Source organism: Salmo salar, chromosome ssa22, assembly GCF_905237065.1.
Source record: "Salmo salar chromosome ssa22, Ssal_v3.1, whole genome shotgun sequence".
Lineage (NCBI taxonomy): Eukaryota > Metazoa > Chordata > Actinopteri > Salmoniformes > Salmonidae > Salmo > Salmo salar.
This window is the reverse complement of record NC_059463.1, coordinates 41,286,981-41,311,250: the sequence shown is the minus strand read 5'-3', so window position 1 is coordinate 41,311,250 and position 24,270 is coordinate 41,286,981. Positions and strand designations below refer to the sequence as shown.

Genomic DNA, 24,270 nt, shown 5'->3' with positions numbered 1-24,270 from the left:
ACGGAAGCAAACAGAAGAAAACGGGGATAAACATACCTGAAGAGTGTTCAATAGAAACTCTCATTTGCAACTGTTGGACTAATAATTACACCCTAGATCAGCTAGATGCAGGCAAGAGTGTTCAAGGCAGTATTTAATGTGTCACTGTCTGTCACCTTGAATCCTCCAAATTCTCTCGACCTGTGCAGCAACGTTTTAAACTTTTATTCATAGCAACGTTTTAAACTTTTATTCATAGCAACCTCATGATGGGTATAGGGAAAATTAGAGTATCATGTAGTAGCCTAAACCTATCAATGTTACATTAAGCTGGGTGAATGGAATATGAATGACAGTCATCCAATATGCTGTAAAAGGCCATGCTCATAAAATTATAATTCTCCTTCATCTTAAATGGCACCGACCTCCACTGATCCACAGCTAGGCAATTTTTTAAAAGAAGCTATTGATCCTCCATGGCTAAATTATGGGCATTTTCATGGTGTAGTATGCTATTCTAAATGATTTCATTTATTTCTGAACAGACGGCAGTTATTCTATAACTTTGGAAAATGTATTTCAATTTATCATGGGTGTTGCAAGCAGTTCCTCCAGAACCCTTCACACGGCTATGATTCTATAAATAAATAAATGATGAAGTGCAACGCTGGAGAGATGAGAGTTGCAGGCTCAGGTCTATCAGAGCATCATAGAAAGGGAATCTCATTCTATTTCTGTAAGAGATACAGGCGCGCTACTCACACAGCTATGGCCACGCTTTGGTCTCAAACATAGTTACAATGTTACGCAAACTATAAACCCGGGCCTAGCCAACCTGACTCAACTCTTAGAATATCAGGCCCGGGCAGCAAATCTACTTTTTCACATTACGTTTTCTTTTGGGGGCGGGGGGTACCGGATCCGGCCACATAGGTTCCGGAACGAAACAGTCCAAAAATGAAGCAGTCTATGGTCATTGTCGATGGTCAATATCAGAGGTGTCGTAACCATTGAAACTGAGCAGCCACTTACCCCCTCGCTTTCACACAATAGTTTCAAGACATATGATGACATGGTTACAGCACACACACACGAACACACACACACACCACTTCAGGAGCTGCTGTGTGCAATGCTGTGCGAGCATAAATGCTAAAGTTAATTTGCAATTCAGAAGAGTAGGTCAAGCATGTGGTTGTGGCATTTAAGCAACAGGTGGTTGCCCACAAGATAAAATTAATATCAGTGGAGAACTAGATATGGATCTTATGTCCACCTACCAAAATTCTAACCTGAATACCACGATACTGATAGCCAGGTCAAATGGCCTAGGAGGACAAAAAGCAAATCAGATGGCTCTAAACAGAAAGTATTTAACCTGAGACCTACTGGTGCTGTTGAGAATGGATTGTGATGTGTAAAGTGCATTTGGAAAGTATTGAGATCCCTTTTTCACTTTTCCACATTTTGTTATGTAACTGTTACGGTTGTCCAAAGGAGTAGACCAAGGTGCAGCGTGGTAAGTGTTCATCCTGATATTTATTTTAACTCAGAACACTTAAACAAAATAATAAACAATGGTAAACAACCGTCACGTCTTGCAGGCTTTACAGAGCAGTACAAAAATAAGATCCCACAACTCAAGGAGGAAAAAAGGGCTGCCTAAATATGGTTCCCAATCAGAGACAATGATAGACAGCTGCCTCTGATTGGAAACCATACCTGGCCAAAACATAGAAATATAAATACATAGAATGCCCACCCCATATCACACCCTGACCTAACTAAACAGAGAAAAACGGCTCTCAGGTCAGGGCGTGACAGTACCCCCCCCCCCAAAGGTGCGGACTCCCGGCCGCAAACCTGAACCAATAGGGGAGGGTCCGGGTGGGCATCTATACTTGGCGGCTCTGGTTCGGGGCGTAGCCCCCACTCCGCCTGCTGATCCCCCCTCTTCTGTGTCGCCGGAGGAACCAGACCGTGGATCATCACCGGAGGCTCTGAACTGCCGTCCGCAGCTGAAGACTCCGGGCTGCAGGCCGCCGCTGGAGACTCCGGGCTGCAGGCCGCCGCTGGAGACTCCGGGCTGCAGGCCGCCGCTGGAGGCTCCGGGCTGCAGGCCGTCGCTGGAGGCTCCGGACTGGGGAGCATCGCTGGAGGCTCCGGACTGGGGAGCGTCGCTGGAGGCTCCGGACTGGAGAGCGTCGCTGAAGGCTCCGCGCCATGGATCATCACTACAAGTTCCGCGCCATGGATCACCACTGGAGGCTTTTTGCCATGATCATCACTGGAGGCTCCAGGCCATGGATTATCACTGGAGGCTTCGTGCCATGGATTATCACTGGAGGCTCCGGGCCATGGATCATCCCTACAGGCTTCTTGCCATGGATTATCCCTACAGGCTCCGGGCCATGGATTATCACTGGAGGCTTCGTGCCATGGATCATCCCTACAGGCTCCGGGCCATGGATCATCACTGGAGGCTTCGTGCCATGGATCATCACTGGAGGCTCCGGACCATGGATTATCACTTGAGGCTTCGTGCCATGGATCATCACTGGAGGCTTCGTGCCATGGATCATCACTGGAGGCTTCGGACCATAGATCATCACTGGAGGCTTCCTACGTGGAGCTGGAACCGGTCTCACCGGACTGGGGAGATGCACAGGAGACTGGGTGCACAGAGCAGGCACAGGGTATACTGGGCCGTGGAGGCGCACTGGAGCGGAGCGCTGGCACAGGACAAACTGGTTTGTGCTGGTGAACGGGGGGTGCCGTGCGTAGAGCTGGCGCAGGATAACCTGGGCCGAAGAGACGCACTGGAGACCAGGAACGCTGAGCCGGCACAATTCTTCCTGGCTTACTGCCAACTCTACCACGGCAACTGTGGGAAGCTTGCACCGAGCGCACTGGGCTGTAGCTGCGCACTGGTGACACAGGATCTCCTCCCAAGTCCAGTCCTCCTGACCACGCTGCTTGGTCCGTCACGTAAACGACCGTCACGTCTTCCAGGCTTTACAGAGCAGTACAAAAATAAGATCTCACAACTCAAGGAGGGAAAAAGGGCTGCCTAAGTATGGTTCCCAATCAGAGACAACGATAGACAGCTGCCTCTGATTGGAAACCATACCTGGCCAAAACATAGAAATATAAATACATAGAATGCCCACCCCATATCACACCCTGACCTAACTAAACAGAGAAAAACGGCTCTCTCAGGTCAGGGCGTGACAGTAACAGCCTTATTCTAAAATGGTTTAAATAAATACAAATACTCATCAATCTACAAACAATACCCCACAATGACAAAGTGAAAACAGGTTTTTAGAAAGGTTTGTAAATGTATTAAAAATACAAAACAAAAATACTTTATTTACATAAGTATTCAGACCCTTTGTTATGAGACTTGAAGTTGAGCTTTGGTGCATCCTGTTTCCACTGATCATCCTTGAGATGTTTCTACAACTTGATTGGAGTCCACCTGAACCCGATGGTCCCTCTGACAGGGCTCCAGAGTTCCTCTGTGGAGATGGGAGAACCAAGATTCTCTGGTCTGATGAAAACAAGATTGAACTCTTTGGCCTGAATGCCAAGTGTCACATCTGGAGGAAACCAGGCACTGCTCATCACCTGGCCAATACCACCCCCATGGTGAAGCATAGTGGTGGCAGCATCATGCTGTGGGGGAATATTTCAGCGGCAGGAACTAGGAGACTCGTCAGGATCGAGGGAAAGATGAACGAAGCAAAGTACAGAGAGATCCTTGATGAAAACCTGCTCCAGAGCAATCAGGACCTCAGACTGGGGCGAAGGTTCACCTTCCAACAGGAATACGACCCTAAGCACACAGCCAAGACAACGCAGGAGTGGCTTCGGGACAAGTCTCTGAATGTCCTTGAGTGGCCCAGCCAGAGCCCAGACTTGAACCCGATCTAACATCTCTGGAGAGACCTGAAAATAGCTGTGCAGTGATGCTCCCCATCCAACCTGACAGAGATCAGCAGAGAAGAATGGGAGAAACTCCCCAAATACAGGTGTGTCAAGCTTGTAGCATCATACCCAAGAAGACTCAAGGCTGTAATCACTGCCAAAGGTGCTTCAACAAAGTACTGAGTAAAGGGTCTGAATACTTATGTAAATGTATTTATCTCAGTTTCTTTTTTTTTTTTTACATTTGCAAAAATGTCATTATGGTTTATTGTGTGTAGATTGTGGGGGGGAAACAATGTAATACATTTTAGAATAAGGTAACAAAATGTGGAAAATTGAAGTAGTCTGAATACTTTCAGAATGCATGGTATAACTGAAAGTTGAGCCAACGTTACAGGAAAACAAATTATCAATGAGAAGAAACTGACTACACCGATGAAGTGTCTTCACAGACATTTTCAATCTATCCTTTCCCAGTCTGTTATCCCAAAACGTTTAAGCTGACCACCATTGTCCCTGTTCCAAGGTAACCTGCCTAAATTACTATAGCCCTGTAGCACTCATAATCTATAATTATGAAGTGCTTTGAAAGGCTGACACACATCAACACCATCATCCCAGACACTCTAGATCCACTCCAATTCGCATATCGCCCCAACTGATCCACAGATGATGCAATCTCAATTGGACTTCACACTGCCCTCTCCCACCTGGACAAGAGGGGAAATAACTATGTGAGAATGCTGTTCATAGACTACAGCTCATTCAACACCATAGATCCTGGGCTTCCTGATGGGCCGGCCCCAGGTGGTGAGAGCATACGGTTTATGAAATGGTACAAAAAACTACACTTGATTCAACATTTTTTTTTTTCAATTTAAATGATTATATAAAATTATTGCCACTGCTCAAAAAAATAAAGGGAACACTTAAACAACACATCCTAGATCTGAATGAAAGAAATAATCTTATTAAATACTTTTTTCTTTACATAGTTGAATGTGCTGACAACAAAATCACACAAAAATAATCAATGGAAATCCAATTTTTCAACCCATGGAGGTCTGGATTTGGAGTCACACTCAAAATTAAAGTGGAAAACCACACTACAGGCTGATCCAACTTTGATGTAATGTCCTTAAAACAAGTCAAAATGAGGCTCAGTAGTGTGTGTGGCCTCCACGTGCCGGTATGACCTCCCTACAACGCCTGGGCATGCTCCTGATGAGGTGGCGGATGGTCTCCTGAGGGATCTCCTCCCAGACCTGGACTAAAGCATCCGCCAACTCCTGGACAGTCTGTGGTGCAACGTGGCGTTGGTGGATGGAGCGAGACATGATGTCCCAGATGTGCTCAATTGGATTCAGGTCTGGGGAACGAGCGGGCCAGTCCATAGCATCAATGCCTTCCTCTTGCAGGAACTGCTGACACACTCCAGCCACATGAGGTCTAGCATTGTCTTGCATTAGGAGGAACCCAGGGCCAACCGCACCAGCATATGGTCTCACAAGGGGTCTGAGGATCTCATCTTGGTACCTAATGGCAGTCAGGCTACCTCTGGCGAGCACATGGAGGGCTGTGCGGCCCCCCAAAGAAATGCCACCCCACACCATGACTGACCCACCGCCAAACCGGTCATGCTGGAGGATGTTGCAGGCAGCAGAACGTTCTCCACGGCGTCTCCAGACTCTGTCATGTCTGTCACGTGCTCAGTGTGAACCTGCTTTCATCTGTGAAGAGCACAGGGCGCCAGTGGCGAATTTGCCAATCTTGGTGTTCTCTGGCAAATGCCAAACGTCCTGCACGGTGTTGGGCTGTAAGCACAACCCCCACCTGTGGACGTCAGGCCCTCATACCACCCTCATGGAGTCTGTTTCTGACCGTTTGAGCAGACACATGCACATTTGTGGCCTGCTGGAGGTCATTTTGCAGGGCTCTGGCAGTGCTTCTCCTGCTCCTCCTTGCACAAAGGCGGAGGTAGCGGTCCTGCTGCTGGGTTGTTGCCCTCCTACGGCCTCCTCCACATCTCCTGATGTACTGGCCTGTCTCCTGGTAGCGCCTCCATGCTCTGGACACTACGCTGACAGACACAGCAAACCTTCTTGCCACAGCTCGCATTGATGTGCCATCCTGGATGAGCTGCACTACCTGAGCCACTTGTGTGGGTTGTAGACTCCGTCTCATACTACCACTAGAGTGAAAGCACCGCCAGCATTCAAAAGTGACCAAAACATCAGCCAGGAAGCATAGGAACTGAGAAGTGGTCTGTGGTCCCCACCTGCAGAACCACTCCTTTATTGGGGGTGTCTTGCTAATTGCCTATAATTTCCATCTGTTGTCTATTCCATTTGCACAACAGCATGTGAAATTTATTGTCAATCAGTGTTGCTTCCTAAGTGGACAGTTTGATTTCACAAAAGTGTGATTGACTTGGAGTTACATTGTGTTGTTTAAGTGTTCCTTTATTTTTTTGAGCAGTGTATATATATATATGGGGCATACAACAATCTCAGCTCCGTCGATTTTGCTGCGAAGAGACAGAATCAATAGATCATTTATTTTGGTATTGTCCCTATGTAGCTCGTTTCTGGTCACAGGTTCAGGAATGGTTAGAAAATCACAACATGCACTTAAAATGAACTTTACAAATAGCAGTGTTGGGCGATCTGGAAAGCCATAGTCAGATAATAAATAATATAATAATACTCGTAGGAAAGGTTTTCATCTTTTGCTCACAATCTGTGGATACTGTATGATTAGAAAGGTTCAAGAATGTTGTAAAACATCACAGCACAATTGAAAAACATCTGGCACATGGAAACCAAACAAGGGTGGTCTATGGTGATAGGTGAGATGGGCTGAGAGTGGCTGAAGGTTAAGATTAAAGAGCTGATGTTTGGTAAAGTATTATTGTTATGTGACTGCTTTATATAAAAGTACCATGTACTGTATGTAAAATGTGTATGTAAAATGTATATATATATGTAGCAAAAAAGCTACAAAAACGAAAAGATATTTGTTCTCCGAAGAGTGGAGGGGTTAATAATAACAATAACATTTAAATTAAAAAACATATCCGCAACGCTGACTCGCATCACGGTGGCCCCTTAGTCCCCTCCTGTACTCCCTGTTCACCCACGACTGCGTGGCCTAATCACTGACGGCAATGAGTCAGTCTACAGGGAGGAGGTCAGAGACTTAGCAGTGTGGTGCCAGGACAACAACTTCTTCCTCACTGTCAGTAAGACCAATAGGCTGATCGTGGACTACAGGAGAAAGAGGGGAGAGCACGGCCCCATCCACATCGAAGGGGCTGTTGTGGAGCGGGTCGAGACTTGAGAGCTTCAAGTTCCTTGGTGTCCACATCACTAAGGACCTAACATGGTCCGCACAGTCGTGAATAGGGCACGGCAGCGCCTCTTCCTCCTCAGAAGGCTGAAAAGATTTGGTATGGGCCCTCGGATCCTCAAAAAGTTCTACAACTGCACCATCGAGAACATTGACTGGCTGCATCACAGCTTGGTATGGCAAATGCACCACACTTGACTGCAAAGATCTACAGAAGGTGGTGCGGAGAGCCCAGTACATCACTGGGGCCGAGCTTCCTGCCATCCAGGACCTCTATATCAGGCTGTCTCAGAGCAAAGCCACCGAAGCCATAGTATGTTCACTCTGCTACCGTCCGGCAAATGATACCAGAGCATCGAGACAGCTAAATAGACACAATGCTAAATAGTCAATTAATGGTAACCGAACTATCTGCAACTGACTCTATCTTGTAAATGAATCTACGCACACTCACTAGACTATATATATCAATCAATCAAATGTATTTATAAAGCCCTTTTTACATCTGCAGATGTTACAAAGTGCTTTAATGCAGACGTAGAAGCACAAATCATATACACACTCACTTACACACACAAAACCCACACCCATTCACATACACTTCATACGCACACATATAACACACACACATAGGCTTACATACACATTACACGCAAACACTTTTACACTCATCATTTGCTGCTGCTACTCTGTTCTTTATTTTACTCGTATTATTATTTATCCTGATGCCTAGTCACTTTACCCTGCTTTAATGTACATACAGTTGTACATACAGTATCTTTTTGGCTTCCCGAGTGGCGCAGCGGTCTAAGGCACTACAGATCCGGGTTTGATCCCAGGCTGTATCACAACCGGCCGTGCTCAAGAGTCCAATAGGGCTGCCATGCCCAGCGTCATCCGGGTTAGGGGAGGGTTTGGCAGGGGGGCTTTACAAGTAGGCCGTCATTGTAAATAAGAATTTGTTCTTAATTGACTTGCCTAGTTAAATAAAGGTAAAATATTAATAAATAAAATGTACCTCAAATACCACGTACCTCTGCACATTGACCTAGTACTCCCTTTATATAGCTCCATTCTCGTGTATTTTATTCCTCGTGTTACTACTGTTGAGAAGAGCTCTTAAGTAAGCATTTCACGGTAAAGTCTACACAAGTTGTATTCTGCGCATGTGACAAATACAATTTGATTTGAACAGAGGGTTAAACTGGCAAACTATTATTTTCATTTACGACCACTAGATGTCCCTGTAGTAGCGCCAGAGGACCCACAACACACACATACACACGCACACACACTTGAACGTTAAACCTGAACTCTGTGATTTAACATTTTGTTTCTCACAGCCGAGAAAGTTTATTCTGCCTAGTCTTTTATTTCCCCATATACAATTGTAGTAGCACTGATTAAAGCTGGAGGCCTTAATTGAAACAATTACAAAGCATTTACCCCTCCTCTGTTTTGGTCAAAAGCTGAAAAACATGAAGTATGTGGTAGCCCACAGTTGTGCCTGAATAATTGTGTTATCTGGCATGGGCCTGTAGAAATGTAACCACTCTCAAATTCATCAAAAGAGCAATGGATGCAAGGACTGACCATCCATATCAAAGTTATAGTTGTAACCATGTTTTGGAACTATACAGTTTGTTTACATTTACATTGTTTACAAACATTGGGAGTAAAAAAGATATATTTGGGGTTCTGATGGGGAACGACAGTTGAACCAAGCTCATGATGCATTTATTTATAAGTTATATTATTCAAGAATCAATTGGTACAAAATAATGTATTTATAAGTGTCTAATGTATGTAGCAACTAAGGATTCTAGCTTTAAATTAAATATGTAAAATGGGATGAGTATTTTTGTCAATACTAGGTTCATTTGTTTGGCTAAACCGGTAAAAAACTGTTTTTCTTCCAAATAGCCGTCGCCGATGTAGGCTACATGGTATATCTGTAAACAATAACTCTTTGAGCCGATGTCAATAGTTGTTGAATACGCTTGTTAATGTAGTAGAAAACCACATTTTATCGCTTGAAATTTACGGTAAGTAGCTTGTGTTTTTTGTTGCACAGTCGTCACGAATACTTTAGAGCAGGGTTAGACGTCAATTTCTATATTTGGTGATGGACGGAACCTCATTTGCATTTTACACCCACCTCGGTTTTCCACGATGTGAACCAATCACATCGCACGGGGAGCGCTGTGTATGGTTTTTCTGTGAATTTCATTGGTTAAAATGCCAATCACTCAAAACTTGCAATTAAGTGACATCACATATTCTGTCCCTTGATAAAAAAGAAGCCACAAGCTGTAGTGCGAGCACAGACAACTTGGAAGTGGCACTTGAGCGAAAAATAACATCAAACGCCACTTCCAATCGAACAAATATTTTGGATAAATAATGCTGATTGTTACTTTGGCTAGAGCCAACTTGTTGCTTTGATATCACTGCTTCTGACTTGAAGATTCATTTTTGCTGAAGGATTCGTCCAGGACTCGCATAGCTACTTCCGCTATAGCTAGCTAACGTTACTTCGGTTTCATACTGCATTACTGTCAAACTCTTTTATTTCCTACGAGCTGAAATAAAAATTTTGCTGGCAAAATGAACCAAGGATACTCATCTAGAGGTGAAATGGGACCCGAAGTAACGGCCGCTGCGACGTTTGTTTCCAGGTTATTGAGAACAAGGGGCTTCCTGAGTGAACACCAACTTCATGATTTCAGAGATTGTCTTCAACAGTCATTATCAGGTAATTTGGTTGGCTTTTCCTGTAATAAAAAAAAAACGTTTGGCTACGAACTAGTTATTGTGGAAATGGCTGCATAGTGTTTTGGCTAGTTAGTTGACTAACGGTAGCCTAGCTAACGTTAGCTAGTCTTGGCTTTGTCTGTTCCAACTGACAGTCAAATCGAACTACTTTTTTAATCTGATCGACGTTAGTCAGCAAAAGTATCTAATATATATATATATATTTATTAGGTAATGCTGGGGGGGAGACAACGAACATGTAATTCGACACATTTTTAAAATAATTTTGCAAGTCAGCAAATTCGTTAGCAAGCTTCCTCGTTAGCTTAATTTAGCATAATGTCTCGAGCTGATTGTAGTAGGCCCAAATTCATTAGCTGGTGCTTTGTTTTCAAAGCAACAAGTTAAGTTGACTCTTCTAGTTTCGTGCCTTCATTCTGATCATTCTCTCTTCACAGAGCACTACCAGAACCACTGGTTCCCAGACAGACCACAGAAGGGCTCTGGCTACCGCTGCATCCGAATGAACCATGAAATGGACCCAATTATTGGCAGGGCTGCTGGTCGGATCGGACTTACTAGCGATCAGCTCTTCGCCCTCCTTCCCCGGGAGCTGACCCTCTGGGTGGACCCCTTTGAGGTCTCTTACCGCATCGGTGAGGATGGCTCCATATGTGTCCTCTATGAAGCAGCGGCCCCAGCGCCAGCAGCAGCACCAAGCCCCGACCCCACACAAAACTGCAAGAATCAATTTCTGATCGGTGGCCGCACTAGCCCCCCGAAGAACTACCTGATGACCGTCTCGAGTTAGTGCGGAACCAGGCATTACCTCGACTGGCTACGTGAACAGCGTCAGTGTGAAGCCCGTCGACCACCCACAGTGATTATTTTTCTACTTACATTTCGCAGCATTTACCCCTTTTTTTTTAAATGTGAGTTTTCTTAAAGCACTGGGTATTTGTTGTAGTGTTTCTGTTGGGTTAGCTTTTTTTTGTATTTTGTTTGACTACCAGCCCATTGGCTCTTTTTGCACTACAGAGACTCAGTATGTAGTGTGCTTCTGTCCTGTGGTCTTGGCACACTACAATCAAGCCAGGACTCAAAGTGTAAACAAAACGATTCTGGGATTCTGATGTTAGTATCTCATGGTGCAATAGTAAAAGTACTTCACACCATTGCCACTTCTCACAAATGTATACTAAAGCAATCATAACTGGAGAGTTAAGTATTTGTTCAGGTACCCATACATTTCCAAGATGAACTTTTTAAAAATATGTTTCTGTGTAATTTGGTGTACTGCTGGTTTGTAATCTTACAGGGCCTCTTTTAACCTACCTGTGCCCTGAAATCAAAGACTCAAGACAACGTCTGACATCCTAGTTGAAAAAGAGCTGCCTCTAACAGGTTATACTACCTTAACATGACAATGTCTGCCCAAATCCCTTTGCGTTGAATATTGCTGCCAAACTTTATATCTTGGCTCCTTTTGTGCAATAGTCAGAGTATTCAGAGCAACTGGAGTTTGGCTAAATCTCTCAACAAATAGTCAACTAATTTCAATCCTCTTGGATCCTAGTTGAGAAAGATTTGACTTTTTAATCTAAAATAGCTTTACTTTCAACATGTTCAAAAAGTGGTTGGTTTTAATATTGATCACTATTGTGAATGTTTTTCCTATGTGAATCTGTCACTTTGACAAGTGTTCCCTGTTATTCTCCCCTGGGTAGTTTGCCTTTGTGTATAAGCTGTGAGGTGGTTGGTTGGCGTCATATTAACGTCTATCACTGCCAGGTAGCGTGATGCTCTCAGCCCTCTGTAGTGTACTCTCCCTACCGAGCTGTTGAGCAGCTCACCATTGTTTACTGTTCTAGACGGGAAAGATGTAGAGTTTAAGCTATTTGAAGCACAGTATGCATTTAATGTACATTTAAAAAAAGATGTGCATATCTAGATACTTGTACAGTTTGTCAATTTTATTACAATAAACCTTTATGAATTCAGATTCTCTTGCTGTGGTCTGTTCAATTTGCATTATAGTTTATCCTTTCACTGGTAGCCCATTCTAAGTAATCTCTTCCTGTTGTAACTTGAGAGAATCTGAACTCCACTTATGCCATATTCTACATAAATGCCCCCAGCCTCTACGCTTGAAACCCATGAGTAGATCTGACAGGATTGGATAATTGTTGTCCATAACTCCTATGAGCTCCTATCCCGACTCCATGTTTGCATTGGACCAATCTGATCTATTTATCTATATGCAGGGTTTATATGAATGGTGCACTGTCACTCATTCATGTGTTCACTCTCTCAGGATCAGGCTTGTCTGTGCCTCAGAGCTGGTTTGGCTTGTCACTAAGGGCACACGTGTCTTGACATGCCCTACACCAGCCACAGAAGAGGGAGGACCTATCAGCATGTACACTGTCCTGTTGTATCAGTTCTGTCCTGGGAGAATGTGTGAAGTTACATTTAGTAAACCCTCCCTGCAAGTGTTTGCAGTCTTTTCTGCAAATAAACCTTTCAAAGATGGTGTTTGTGAACTTACACATTTGTTAGTAAGCGGATGTATTGATTCAGCAATCCTACCTTCCAGGCCTACTCTGCTTGAGCCTTAACAGACAGCAGGTCAAACGCTGTTGGAAATAATTCAACCCACCCACTAGACCTACACAGACAGTGATGTGTTTAGGTATGACTAGCCTAAGTGCCCTTAGCAGACTAAACTCCACTCCATGGTGAAGGAAGTTTTATGAACTTCACTGACGACTTGGGGCCGAGACCAGGCTGTGTGGAGTCTAGCAACGATTCGCCCAAGATCAATACTTAACATTTCAATTATGAAACGCCCACCTTTGTCCTCTGTAGTTGCCTGCCTTTGTTTGCTGACATTCATACTATTTCAATAAAAGTTAATCAAGGAGCAAACTGTTGGTTGTATTTGAAACTTCCTTCACTGTGGAGTTTAGTCTGCTAAGATGCCCTCAGGTTGGTTCACTTGACAGGACCCCGAACAGCTTCTACCCCCAAGCCATAAGTTATTTTATTTAACCTTTAACTAGGCAAGTCAGTTAAGAACAAATTATTATTTACAATGATGGCCTATAAGACAGTTAACTAGTTAACCAAATATACTATTTAGCAATCTGGATTAACCCTTCTTGCACAAACTTTTTTTTGACTCGTTACACGCTGCTGCTACTGTTATCTATCCAGTTGCCTAGTCACATTTATTCATAGTTATAACTACATACAGTATCTACCTCAATTAGTTCGTACCCCTGCACATCGACTTGGTACTGGTACCCCATGCATTGTCCAAGCTACCCGTTGTGTATTTAACTTTTATTATTATGTGTTATTACTTTTTAAATTATTTCAAATTTGTTTCTCTCTGCGTTGTTGGGTAGGGCCGTAAGTACGCATTTCGCTGTTAGCCTCAACCTGTTGTTTACGAAGCATGTGACAAAAGATTTGATTTGTGTGTGTGTGGGGGTAAATACAAAAATATAAACCAAGAGTTCTCAATTTAACCTCATTCTTTAATTATTATTTATTTATTTCTCAAATTTTCTGCATATTAATATACTTCTCTGTCAATGGGTAATATGCGTATATACAAAAGGATGTTGACACTAGCATTTGCAAACATGCTGATGTCATTGACATTGCGATAGAGTCAGATCTGCCTCTGTGTGCCAATGTCACTGAGTTAAGAGTACAAACCTGAGGACATCTCTAGCTGTTTTTCCTTTCTAAAACCACGCTATCATTATGAATGCTACTATACTATGAACTACTATATTTGCTGTGTATGTGCCTGTTAACCAACAAGACTCAACAATAAAAAATGTATTTAAAAAAGAAACCAAAAGGAATATGAGGGTGTGTTTGTGTCTGGTTCCCTATAGCTTCTTCTTGGCCACACAACTCCCAAAATACAGGTGTGCCAAGCTTGTAGAGTCATACCGAAGAAGACTCGAGGCTGTAATCTCTGCAAAAGGTGCTTCAACAAAGTACTGAGTCAAGGGTCAGAATACTTATGTAAATATATTTCAGTTTATTTTTAGTAAATTTGCAAATATTTCTAAAAACCTGTTTTTGCTTCGTCATTATGGGGTATTGTGTGTAGATTGTTGAGGGAAAACGATTTAATCCATTTTAGAATAAGGCTGCAAGGTAACAAATGTGGAAAAAGTCAAGGGGTCCGAATAGTTTCTGAATGCACTGCAAATATCAGTATCCCAGTGGCCAGTAACTTAGCCACTGACTAGCCAGTAAGCTTGCTAATTATTGCGATCAACTTTTCCTGTAAATATATTAGCTACATTCTTGAATAATGCAACCAAACTACACTCTTGAATATTGCAACAATTCACATGCATGTGTAGACAATCAAGGGTTTATTTTCTCATCCAAACACACATTAAATGTAGCTACAGTGGGGAGAACAAGTATTTGATACACTGCCGATTTTGCAGGTTATCCTACTTACAAAGCATGTAGAGGTCTGTCATTTTTATCATAGGTACACTTCAACTGTGAGAGACGGAATCTAAAACAAAAATCCAGAAAATCACATTGTATGATTTTTAAGTAATTAATTAGCATTTTATTGCATGACATATGTATTTGAAACATCAGAAAAGCAGAACTTAATATTTGGTACAGAAACAATTACAGAGATCATACGTTTCCTGTAGTTCTTGACCAGGTTTGCACACACTGCAGCAGGGATTTTGGCCCACTCCTCCATACAGACCTTCTCCAGATCCTTCAGGTTTCGGGGCTGTCGCTGGGCAATATGGACTTTCAGCTCCCTCCAAAGATTTTCTATTGGGTTCAGGTCTGGAGACTAGCTAGGCCACTCCAGGACCTTGAGATGCTTCTTACGAAGCCACTCCTTAGTTGCCCTGGATGTGTGTTTCGGGTCGTTCTCATGCTGGAAGACCCAGCCCCGACCCATCTTCAATGCTCTTACTGAGGGAAGGAGGTTGTTGGCCAAGATCTCGCGATACATGGCCCCATCCATCCTCCCCTCAATACGGTGCAGTCGTCTTGTCCCCTTTGCAGAAAAGCATCCCCAAAGAATGATGTTTCCACCTCCATGCTTCACGGTTGGGATGGTGTTCTTGGGGTTGTACTCATCCTTCTTCTTCCTCCAAACACGGCGAGTGGAGTTTAGACCAAAAAGCTCTATTCTGTCTCATCAGACCACATGACCATCTCCCATTCCTCCTCTGGATCATCCAGATGGTCATTGGCAAACTTCAGACGGGCCTCGACATGCGCTGGCTTGAGCAGGGGGACCTTGCGTGCGCTGCAGGATTTTAATCCATGACGGCGTAGTGTGTTACTAATGGTTTTCTTTGAGACTGTGGTCCCAGCTCTCTTCAGGTCATTGACCAGGTCCTGCCATGTAGTTCTGGGCTGATCCCTCACCTTCCTCATGATCATTGATGCCCCACGAGGTGAGATCTTGCATGGAGCCCAAGACCGAGGGTGATTGACCGTCATCTTGAACTTCTTCCATTTTCTAATAATTGCGCCAACAGTTGTTGCCTTCTCACCAAGCTGCTTGCCTATTGTCCTGTAGCCCATCCCAGCCTTGTGCAGGTCTACAATTTTATCCCTGATGTCCTTACTCTGGTCTTGGCCATTGTGGAGAGGTTGGAGTCTGTTTGATTGAGTGTGTGGACAGGTGTCTTTTATACAGGTAACGAGTTCAAACAGGTGCAGTTAATACAGGTAATGAGTGGAGAACAGGAGGGCTTCTTAAAGAAAAACTAACAGGTCTGTGAGAGCTGGAATTCTTACTGGTTGGTAGGTGATCAAATACTTATGTCATGCAATAAAATGCAAATGAATTACTTAAAAATCATATAATGTGATTTTCTGGATTTTTGTTTTAGATTCCGTCTCTCACAGTTCAAGTCTACCTATGATAAAAATTACAGACCTCTACATGCTTTGTAAGTAGGAAAACCTGCAAAATCGGCAGTGTATCAAATACTTGTTCTCCCCACTGTAGCTAGCAAGACATTAACACAGCTAGCTAGTAATGTAAGCATATCAAACATGAACGTTTACCCTTCTCAAACGAATATAAAAGTACAGTTTCAGCGAAGTTACCTTAGAACAAACCAGGCTTCATTTTATCAATATCATGGAAGTCATATGAGGTACAGTACCAGTCAAAAGTTTGGACATACCTTCTCATTCAATGGTTTTTCTTTATTTTGTACTGTTTTCTACATTGTAGAATAATATTGAAGACATCAAAGCTATTAAATAACATATGGAACCATGTAGCAACCAAAAAAGTATTAAACAAATCTAAATATTTTTCCTATTTTAGATTCTTCAAAGTAGCCACCCTTTGCCTTGATAACAGCTTTGCACACTCTTGGCATTCTCTCAACCAGTTACTTGAGGTAGTCACCTGGAATGCATTTCAATTAACAGCTGTGCCTTGTTAAAAGTTAATTTCTGGAATTTCTTTCCTTCTTAATGCATTTGAGCCAATCAGTAGTAGGGGTGGTATACAGAAGATAGCCTTATTTGGTAAAAGACCAAGTCCATATTATGGCAAGAACAGCTCAAAAAAGCAAAAATAAATGACAGTCCATCATTACTTTAACCTGTTAGGGCTAGGGGGCAGTATTGACACGGCCGGATAAAAAACGTACCCGATTTAATCTGGTTACTACTCCTGCCCAGTAACTAGAATATGCATATAATTATTGGCTTTGGATAGAAAACACCCTAAAGTTTCAAAAACAGTTTGAATGGTGTCTGTGAGTATAACAGAACTCAAATGGCAGGCCAAAACCTGAGAAGATTCCATGCAGGAAGTGGCCTGTCTGACAAGCTGTGTTTCATCTTGGCTCTTTTTATTGAAGACTGAGGATCTTTGCTCTAACGTGACACTTCCTACGGCTCCCATAGGCTCTCAGAGCCCGGGAAAAAGCTGAACGATATCGAGGCAGCCTCTGGCTGAAACACATTATCGCTTTTGGCAAGTGGCCGATCAGAGTACTAAGGGCTTAGGCGTGTGCCCGAGTCGACCGAATGCTTTATTTTCTTTCGTCTGTTTACCTAAACGCAGATTCCCGGTCGGAATATTATCGCTTTTTTATGAGAAAAATGGCATAAAAATAGATTTTAAACAGCGGTTGACATGCTTCGAAGTACGGTAATGGAATATTTAGAATTTTTTTGTCACGAATTGCGCCATGCTCGTCACCCTTATTTACCCTTTCGGATAGTGTCTTGAACGCACGAACAAAACGCCGCTGTTTGGATATAACTATGGATTATTTTGAACCAAACCAACATTTGTTACTGAAGTAGAAGTCCTGGAGTGCATTCTGACGAAGACAGCAAAGGTAATAACATTTTTCTTATAGTAAATGTGACTTTGCTGAGTGCTAAACTTGCTGGGTGTCTAAATAGCTAGCCCTGTGATGCCGGGCTATCTACTGAGAATATTGCAAAATGTGCTTTCACCGAAAAGCTATTTTAAAATCGGACATATCGAGTGCATAGAGGAGTTCTGTATCTATAATTCTTAAAATAATTGTTATGCTTTTTGTGAACGTTTATCGTGAGTAATTTAGTACATTTTTTGTAAATTCACCGGAAGTTTGCGGGGGGTATGCTAGTTCTGAACGTCACATGCTAATGTAAAAAGCTGTTTTTTGATATAAATATGAACTTGATTGAACAAAACATGCATGTATTGTATAACATAATGTCCTAGGTGTGTCATCTGATGAAGATCATCAAAGGTTAGTGCTGCATTTAGCTGTCTTCTGGGTTTTTGTGACATTATATGCTAGCTTGAAAAATGGGTGTCTGATTATTTCTGGCTGGGTACTCTGCTGACATAATCTAATGTTTTGCTTTCGTTGTAAAGCCTTTTTGAAATCGGACAGTGTGGTTAGATTAACGAGAGTCTTGTCTTTAAAATGCTGTAAAATAGTCATATGTTTGAGAAATTGAAGTAATAGCATTTCTAAGGTATTTGAATAACGCGCCACAGGATTCCACTGGCTGTTACGTAGGTGGGACGATTTCGTCCCGCCGGCCCTAGAGAGGTTAAGACATGAAGGTCAGACAATGTGGAACATTTCAAGAACTTTGAACTATTCTTCAAGTGCAGTCGCAACAACCATCAAGTGCTATGATGAAACTGGCTCTCACGAGGACCGCCACAGGAAGGAAAATCCAGAGTTACCTCTGCTGCAGAGGATACGTTCAATAGAGTTACCAGCCTCAGAAATTGCAGGCCAAATAAATGCTTCACAGAGTTCAAGTAACAGACACATCTCAACATCAACTGTTCAGAGGACACTGCGTGAATCAAGCCTTCATGGTCGAATTGCTGTAACAAAACCACTACTAACGGACACCAATAAGAAGAAGAGACTTGCTTGGGCCAAGAAACTCGAGCAATTTACATTAGACCGGTGGAAATCTGTCCTTTGGTCTGATGAGTCCAAATTTGAGGTTTTTGGTTCCAACCGCCATGTCTTTTTGAGAGGCAGAGTAGGTGAATGGATGATCTCCACATGTGTGGTCTCCACCGTGAAGAATAAAGGAGGAGGTGTGGTGGTGTGGGGGTACTTTGCTGGTGACACTGTCAGTGATTTATTTAGAATTCAAGGCACAGTTAACCAGCATGGCTACCACAGCATTCTGCAGCGATACGCCATCCCATCTGGTTTGCGCTTAGTGGGTGTCACACCCTGATCTGTTTCACTTGTCTTTGTGATTGTCTCCACACCCCTCCAGGTGTCACCCATCTTCCCCATTATCCCCTGTGTATTTATACCTGTGTTCTCTGTTTGTCTGTTGCCAGTTCGGCTTGTTTGTTCAAGTCAACCAGCGTTTTGTGTCTCAGCTCCTGCTTTTTCCAGTTTCTCTTTTCTCCCCCTCCTGGTTTTGACCCTTGCCTGTACTGACTCTGAGCTCGCCTGCCTGACCACTCTGCCTGCCCATGAGCCTGCCTGCCGACCTGTACCTTTGCTCCCCTCTGGATTACCGACCTCTGCCTTACCCTGACCCTGAGCCTGCCCGCCGTCCTGTACCGTTGCCCCACCTCTGGTTTACTGACCCCTTCCTGCCTTGACCTGTCTATCGCCTGCCCCTGTTGAATTATTAAACTATTGTTTATTCGATGTGGTCTGCATCTGGGTCTTACCTTCATACCTGATAGTACTAACTGGCCATGACTGACCCAGCAGATCCGGACCAACTGCACAACACCATCTCCTCCCAAGGAGCCTCCATTGGTAGGCACGAGGAATTGGATGGGGTCCAAACGTTGACTGAGCTCCATGACCGGGCGTTGGACATGCTGCTGGAGGAATTCCGCGGGTCGTCTGGGGGTCAGCCTGCCTCGGTGGTAACTCCACCACCCCTCAGCAACTCGGCGGTTAGCAGCGCCGCCCCACCAGCCACTCCACCTTCTCAGGAGCCCCAGTTACCTCCTCCGGAACGCTTTAATGGAGACCCGAGCACCTGTCTGGCATTTTTTAGCTCAGTGTACCCTCATTTTCGAGCTTCAGCCCTCCTCCTTCCCCTCGGATTGCTCCAAAATAGCCTACCTCGTCACACTGATGTCTGGAAGGGCTCTCACCTGGGCTACTGCCGTATGCGAACAGAAGCCAGCCATACGCGTGAGCCTGGAGGGGTGAGGAAGATTTTTGATGCCCCGTTCTCCTGGAGAGAAGCTGCCCGGAAGCTAATCTTGCTCCGACAGGATGCCCGCACTGTAGCCAACTATGCAGTGGATTTCCGTGCGTTGGTAGCAGAGAGTGCATGTAACCCGGAAGCCCTGTTCGACATGTTCCTGCACGGCGTCTCGAAGGAGGTTAAGGACGAGCTTGCGGCTTGGGAGTTACCCACAGATTTTGACTCCCTCATCGCTTTTACCATATGCATCGATGGGCGATTGCGGGAATGATGAATGGAGAGGAAATTCGATTTCACTCGCACGTCCAGGGATTCCACCTCCCCTCCGAGTCAAGTCCCCAGTGGTCCCGTGGCCGAGAGCACCCGATACTTCCTGAACTTCTTTGAGAATCACAGAGGAGGGCCGAGGCACTTTTTCCCGAGCCCATGCAACTAGGCAGGGATGGGCTGTCGCCAGTGGAATGGCAACATCGGATCAGCATAAGGAGCTGTCTGTATTGCGGGACTTTTGGTCATTTTGTGTCCTCGTATCCAGTAAAAGATCAGGCTCACTGGTAGGAGCGAGTACTCTGGTGGGCCATATGGGGAACTTTTCTGCTTCCCTTACGTGCACCCCTTTTCATGTCATTCTGCTGTGGGGAAACCAGTCCAAACCGGTCCTCATTCACTCTGGGGCAGATAAAGAGCTTTTTGGACGCCACACTGGCTTCCGAGCTGAACATCCCCACTCAGCCCCTCTCTATTCCCATGGATGTTAGAGCATTGGACGGGCACTCTATAGGTCGGGTCACCCATAACACCACTTCCATAAACCTACGTGTGTCAGGGAATCACAGCGAGACCATTCAGTTCCTGCTCATCAAGTCCCCCCAGATTCCCATGGTTTTGGGATTCTCCTGGCTCCAGCGACACAACCCACTCATCAACTGGTCTACGGGTGCCATCATGGGCTGGAGTCCGTTCTGCCCACGCCCATTGTCTGAAGTCGGCGCAATCTGCCCGGGATGTCTTCCTGGGTCCTCAGAGGTGGTTCCGGATCTCTCCGCCATTGCCACGGGGTACCAGGAACTCCGGGAGGTATTCAGCAAGTCCCGGGCCACTTCCCTTCCGCCTCTATGACTGCAGGATTGACCTTCAACCCAGCACCACGCTGCCCCGGGGGCGTCTGTATTCGCTGTCGGAACCTGAAACCAAGGCTATAGAGGACTACATTGGGGACTCCCTAGCTACTGGCTTTATCCGTCCCTCTTCCCCTCCCGCTGTCGCAGACCTTGCGCCCGTGCATTGACAACCGGGGACTCAATGACATCACTGTTAAGAACGTTATCTGCTACCACTAATTTCCTCTGCCTTCGAGCCACTCCAGGGGGCCACTGTGTTCTCCAAGCTGGATCTATGAATAGCCTATCACCTGGTACGGATACGAGAGGGGGACGAGTGGAAGACCGCCTTCAACATGGTCAGTGGCCACTACGAATATCTGGTCATGCCCTTTGGCCTCACCAACCGGCCGTGTTTCAGGTTCTGGTGAATGATGTTCTCCGCGACATGCTGAACCAGTTCGTCTTCGTCTACGTTGATGACATCCTCATCTACTCCCGCTCCCCCCAATAACACATGCTCCATGTCCGGTTCTCCAGCGCCTTCTGGAGAACCAGTTGTTCGTTAAGGCGGAAAAGTGCGAGTTCCATTGCTCCACCATTCCCTTTCTGGGCTACATCATCTCTGCTGGGAGCGTCAAGATGGATCCCGAGAAGGTGAAAGCGGTGTGGGATTGGCCTCAGCCTGCGTCCAGGGTGCAGCCGCAAACATTTCCTGGGGTTTACCAACTTTTCCCAACGCTTTATCCGGGGTTACAGCAGCCTGGCCTCTCCCCTGTATGCCCTCACCTCTAACAAGGTTCCGTTCACATGGTCCACGGCCGCTGACCAGGCGTTCCGGGACTTTAAACACCAATTCACCATGCCTCCGATCCTGGTTCATCCAGACACTTCCCGTCAGTTCGTGGTGGAGGCCGATACTTCGGATGTCGGAGTGGGGGCTGTTCAGTCCCAATGTTCTGCCCTGGACCTTAAGCTGCATCCCTGCGCCTTCTTCTCCCACCGCCTCACCGCCATAGAGAGGAACTACGATGTGGGGAATCGGGAGCTTCTCGTGGTGAAGATGGCATTGGAGGATTGCAGGCACTGGCTGAAAGGGGCGGAACATCCGTTCATTGTGTGGATCGACCACAAAAACCTGGAGTATCTCCGCACCGCCAAGCGCATCAACTCCAGGCAGGTGAGATGGGCCCTGCTGTTTACCCGGTTCAACTTTTCTCTCTCCTACCGGCTGGGGTCCAAGAACATCAAGCCGGATGCCCTGTCTCGCCGTTATATCCCCACGGCTACCACCCCGGAGCCCCATCCTTCCCACCTCGTGCCTGGCGATGGCACTCAGCTGTGATATCGGGAAACAGGTCTGGTAGGCAGGGCCCAGATAACCGGATGTTTGTTCCTGACGCTGTCCACTCCGCAGTCCTGGAGTGGGCCCATTTCTCCAAGCTTGCCTGCCACCTGGGCTCCCGGGGGACCTAGCCTTTGTGCAACAACGCTTTTGGTGGCCTAACATGGTTCCAGACGTCGCCGCCTTTTTCCCCGCCTGCACGGTCTGTACACAGAACAAGACCACTCGACAAGCTCCGGCTGGCCTCCTCAGACCTCTGCCCGTCCCTCATCGCTCCTGGTCTCACATCTCCCTGGACTTTGCCACGGGTATCCCCCCGTCTGATGGCAATACCGCCATCCTGACTGTGGTGGATTGCTTTTCCAAGGCCCACTTCATTCCTCTCCCCAAGTTACCCTCTGCCAAGGAGACGAACCAGCTCATGGTGCAGCACTTCTTCCGGATCCATGGACTGCCCGTGGACATGATCTCTTACCGTGGCCCCCAGTTCTCGTCCCGGTTCTGGAAGGCGTTCTGCACCCTGATTGGATTGTCGGCCAGCCTGTCCTCCAGGTTCCACCCCCCTGTTGAATTATTAAACTATTGTTTATTTGATGTGGTCTGCATCTGGGTCTTACCTTCATACATGATAGTGGGACTATCATTTGTTTTTCAACAGGACAATGACCCAACACACCTCCAGGCTGTGTAAGGGCTATTTGACCAAGAAGGAGAGTGATGGAGTGCTGCATCAGATGACCTGGCCTCCACAATCACCTGACCTCAGCCCAATTGGGATGAGTTGGACCGCAGAGTGAAGGAAAAGCAGCCAACAAGTGCTCAGCATATGTGGGAACTACTTCAAGACTGTTGGAAAAGCATTCCAGGTGAAGCTGGTTGAGTGAATGCCAAGAGTGTGCAAAGCTGTTATCAAGGCAAAGGGTGGCTACTTTGAAGAATCTCAAATATAAAATATATTTTGATTTGTTTAACACCTTTTTTGGTTACTACATAATTCCAAATGTGTTATTTCATAGTTTTGATGTCTTCACTACTTTTCTACAATGTAGAAAATAATAAAAAATTAAGAAAAACCCTGGAATGAGTAGGTGTGTCCAAACTTTTGACTGGTACTGTAAATGCAAAATTGCAACTGAAAACATTGATAATTTCTGTGGTGTTTATTAGCTTCTTGGAGCATGCTTCTTGCCTGGATGATGGTTCTTATGATTTTCTGTGGCACTAACATATCCTACACCAGGCCGTCACCTACTACCAATTCAATCTTCTGGGATTTCCTTTCCATCTGTGCTATACAATTAATGACAATAGCAATAAAGAACAAGAAGCCAACCTTACTAAAGCACAAATTGTTGGACTCACTGTACTGGTCTACTAATCACAGGGATCCTCTCAGGCTCCCTCACCCTTTGCCCATCATCCTCTACTTTCCTCACTGCCTCAGCATATGACACTTTCTGCACTGCTCTCACCCTGGAAAATTCAACACTTTTTAAAATGTATTTTATTTATTTAACACATGCACAGGTCATTTCTGATCCCCAGCAACATGACCTCCCTCACAATTGAAACACTCCACTTTTTCCACCAAAACTACACACTTTGTCCCATGCCATCCTTCACATTTCGCACAGCTCAGAATCTCCCTCCTGCATACTGCTGAAATATGACCATAAACTTGCCACCTGAAACACTGCAGTGCGTTCGGATCAAAAGCTCTCACAGGATAACTTATATACCCTAGCATGACTTTATCCGGCAAACACTCTGCATCAAAACTCAGGACAGAAAGGGTCTCCTCAGTCTCATATTCACCACCGGGTCTGCGCTGCGCCAAACGGCATTCATCACAGACACTGCGGATCCCCAACTTCAGTTGATCCACCCCAACACTCGACACCACCCCAGTTATAACTCCTTTCAGCGGCACACTGCTCCCGGAGAGCAAAGCAGGACCCTCTCCCTATGGGCAGCAGACACACAGTTCACCTCTGGATGCTTTGACCAAATTGACAGAACCCAACTCCTTCCCTGCCCAGCCTGATACCACAAACGGATGGATCTACTTTCTCCAAGAATTGTACTCCCACTGGACCAGAGTCATCTCTGGCATTT

General features: G+C 45.2%; 1 protein-coding gene across 1 annotated transcript; it reads left to right on the top strand.

Annotated features, from left to right (window-relative positions):
- Positions 1–9,540: 9,540 nt before the first annotated feature.
- LOC106583494 (protein BTG2) lies at positions 9,541–12,013 on the top strand. Its single transcript, XM_014167737.2, has 2 exons — positions 9,541–10,012; positions 10,470–12,013. Exons 1-2 carry the CDS (start codon positions 9,865–9,867, stop codon positions 10,820–10,822), a joined length of 501 nt encoding a protein of 166 aa, XP_014023212.1. The 5' UTR covers positions 9,541–9,864; the 3' UTR covers positions 10,823–12,013.
- Positions 12,014–24,270: the final 12,257 nt, after the last annotated feature.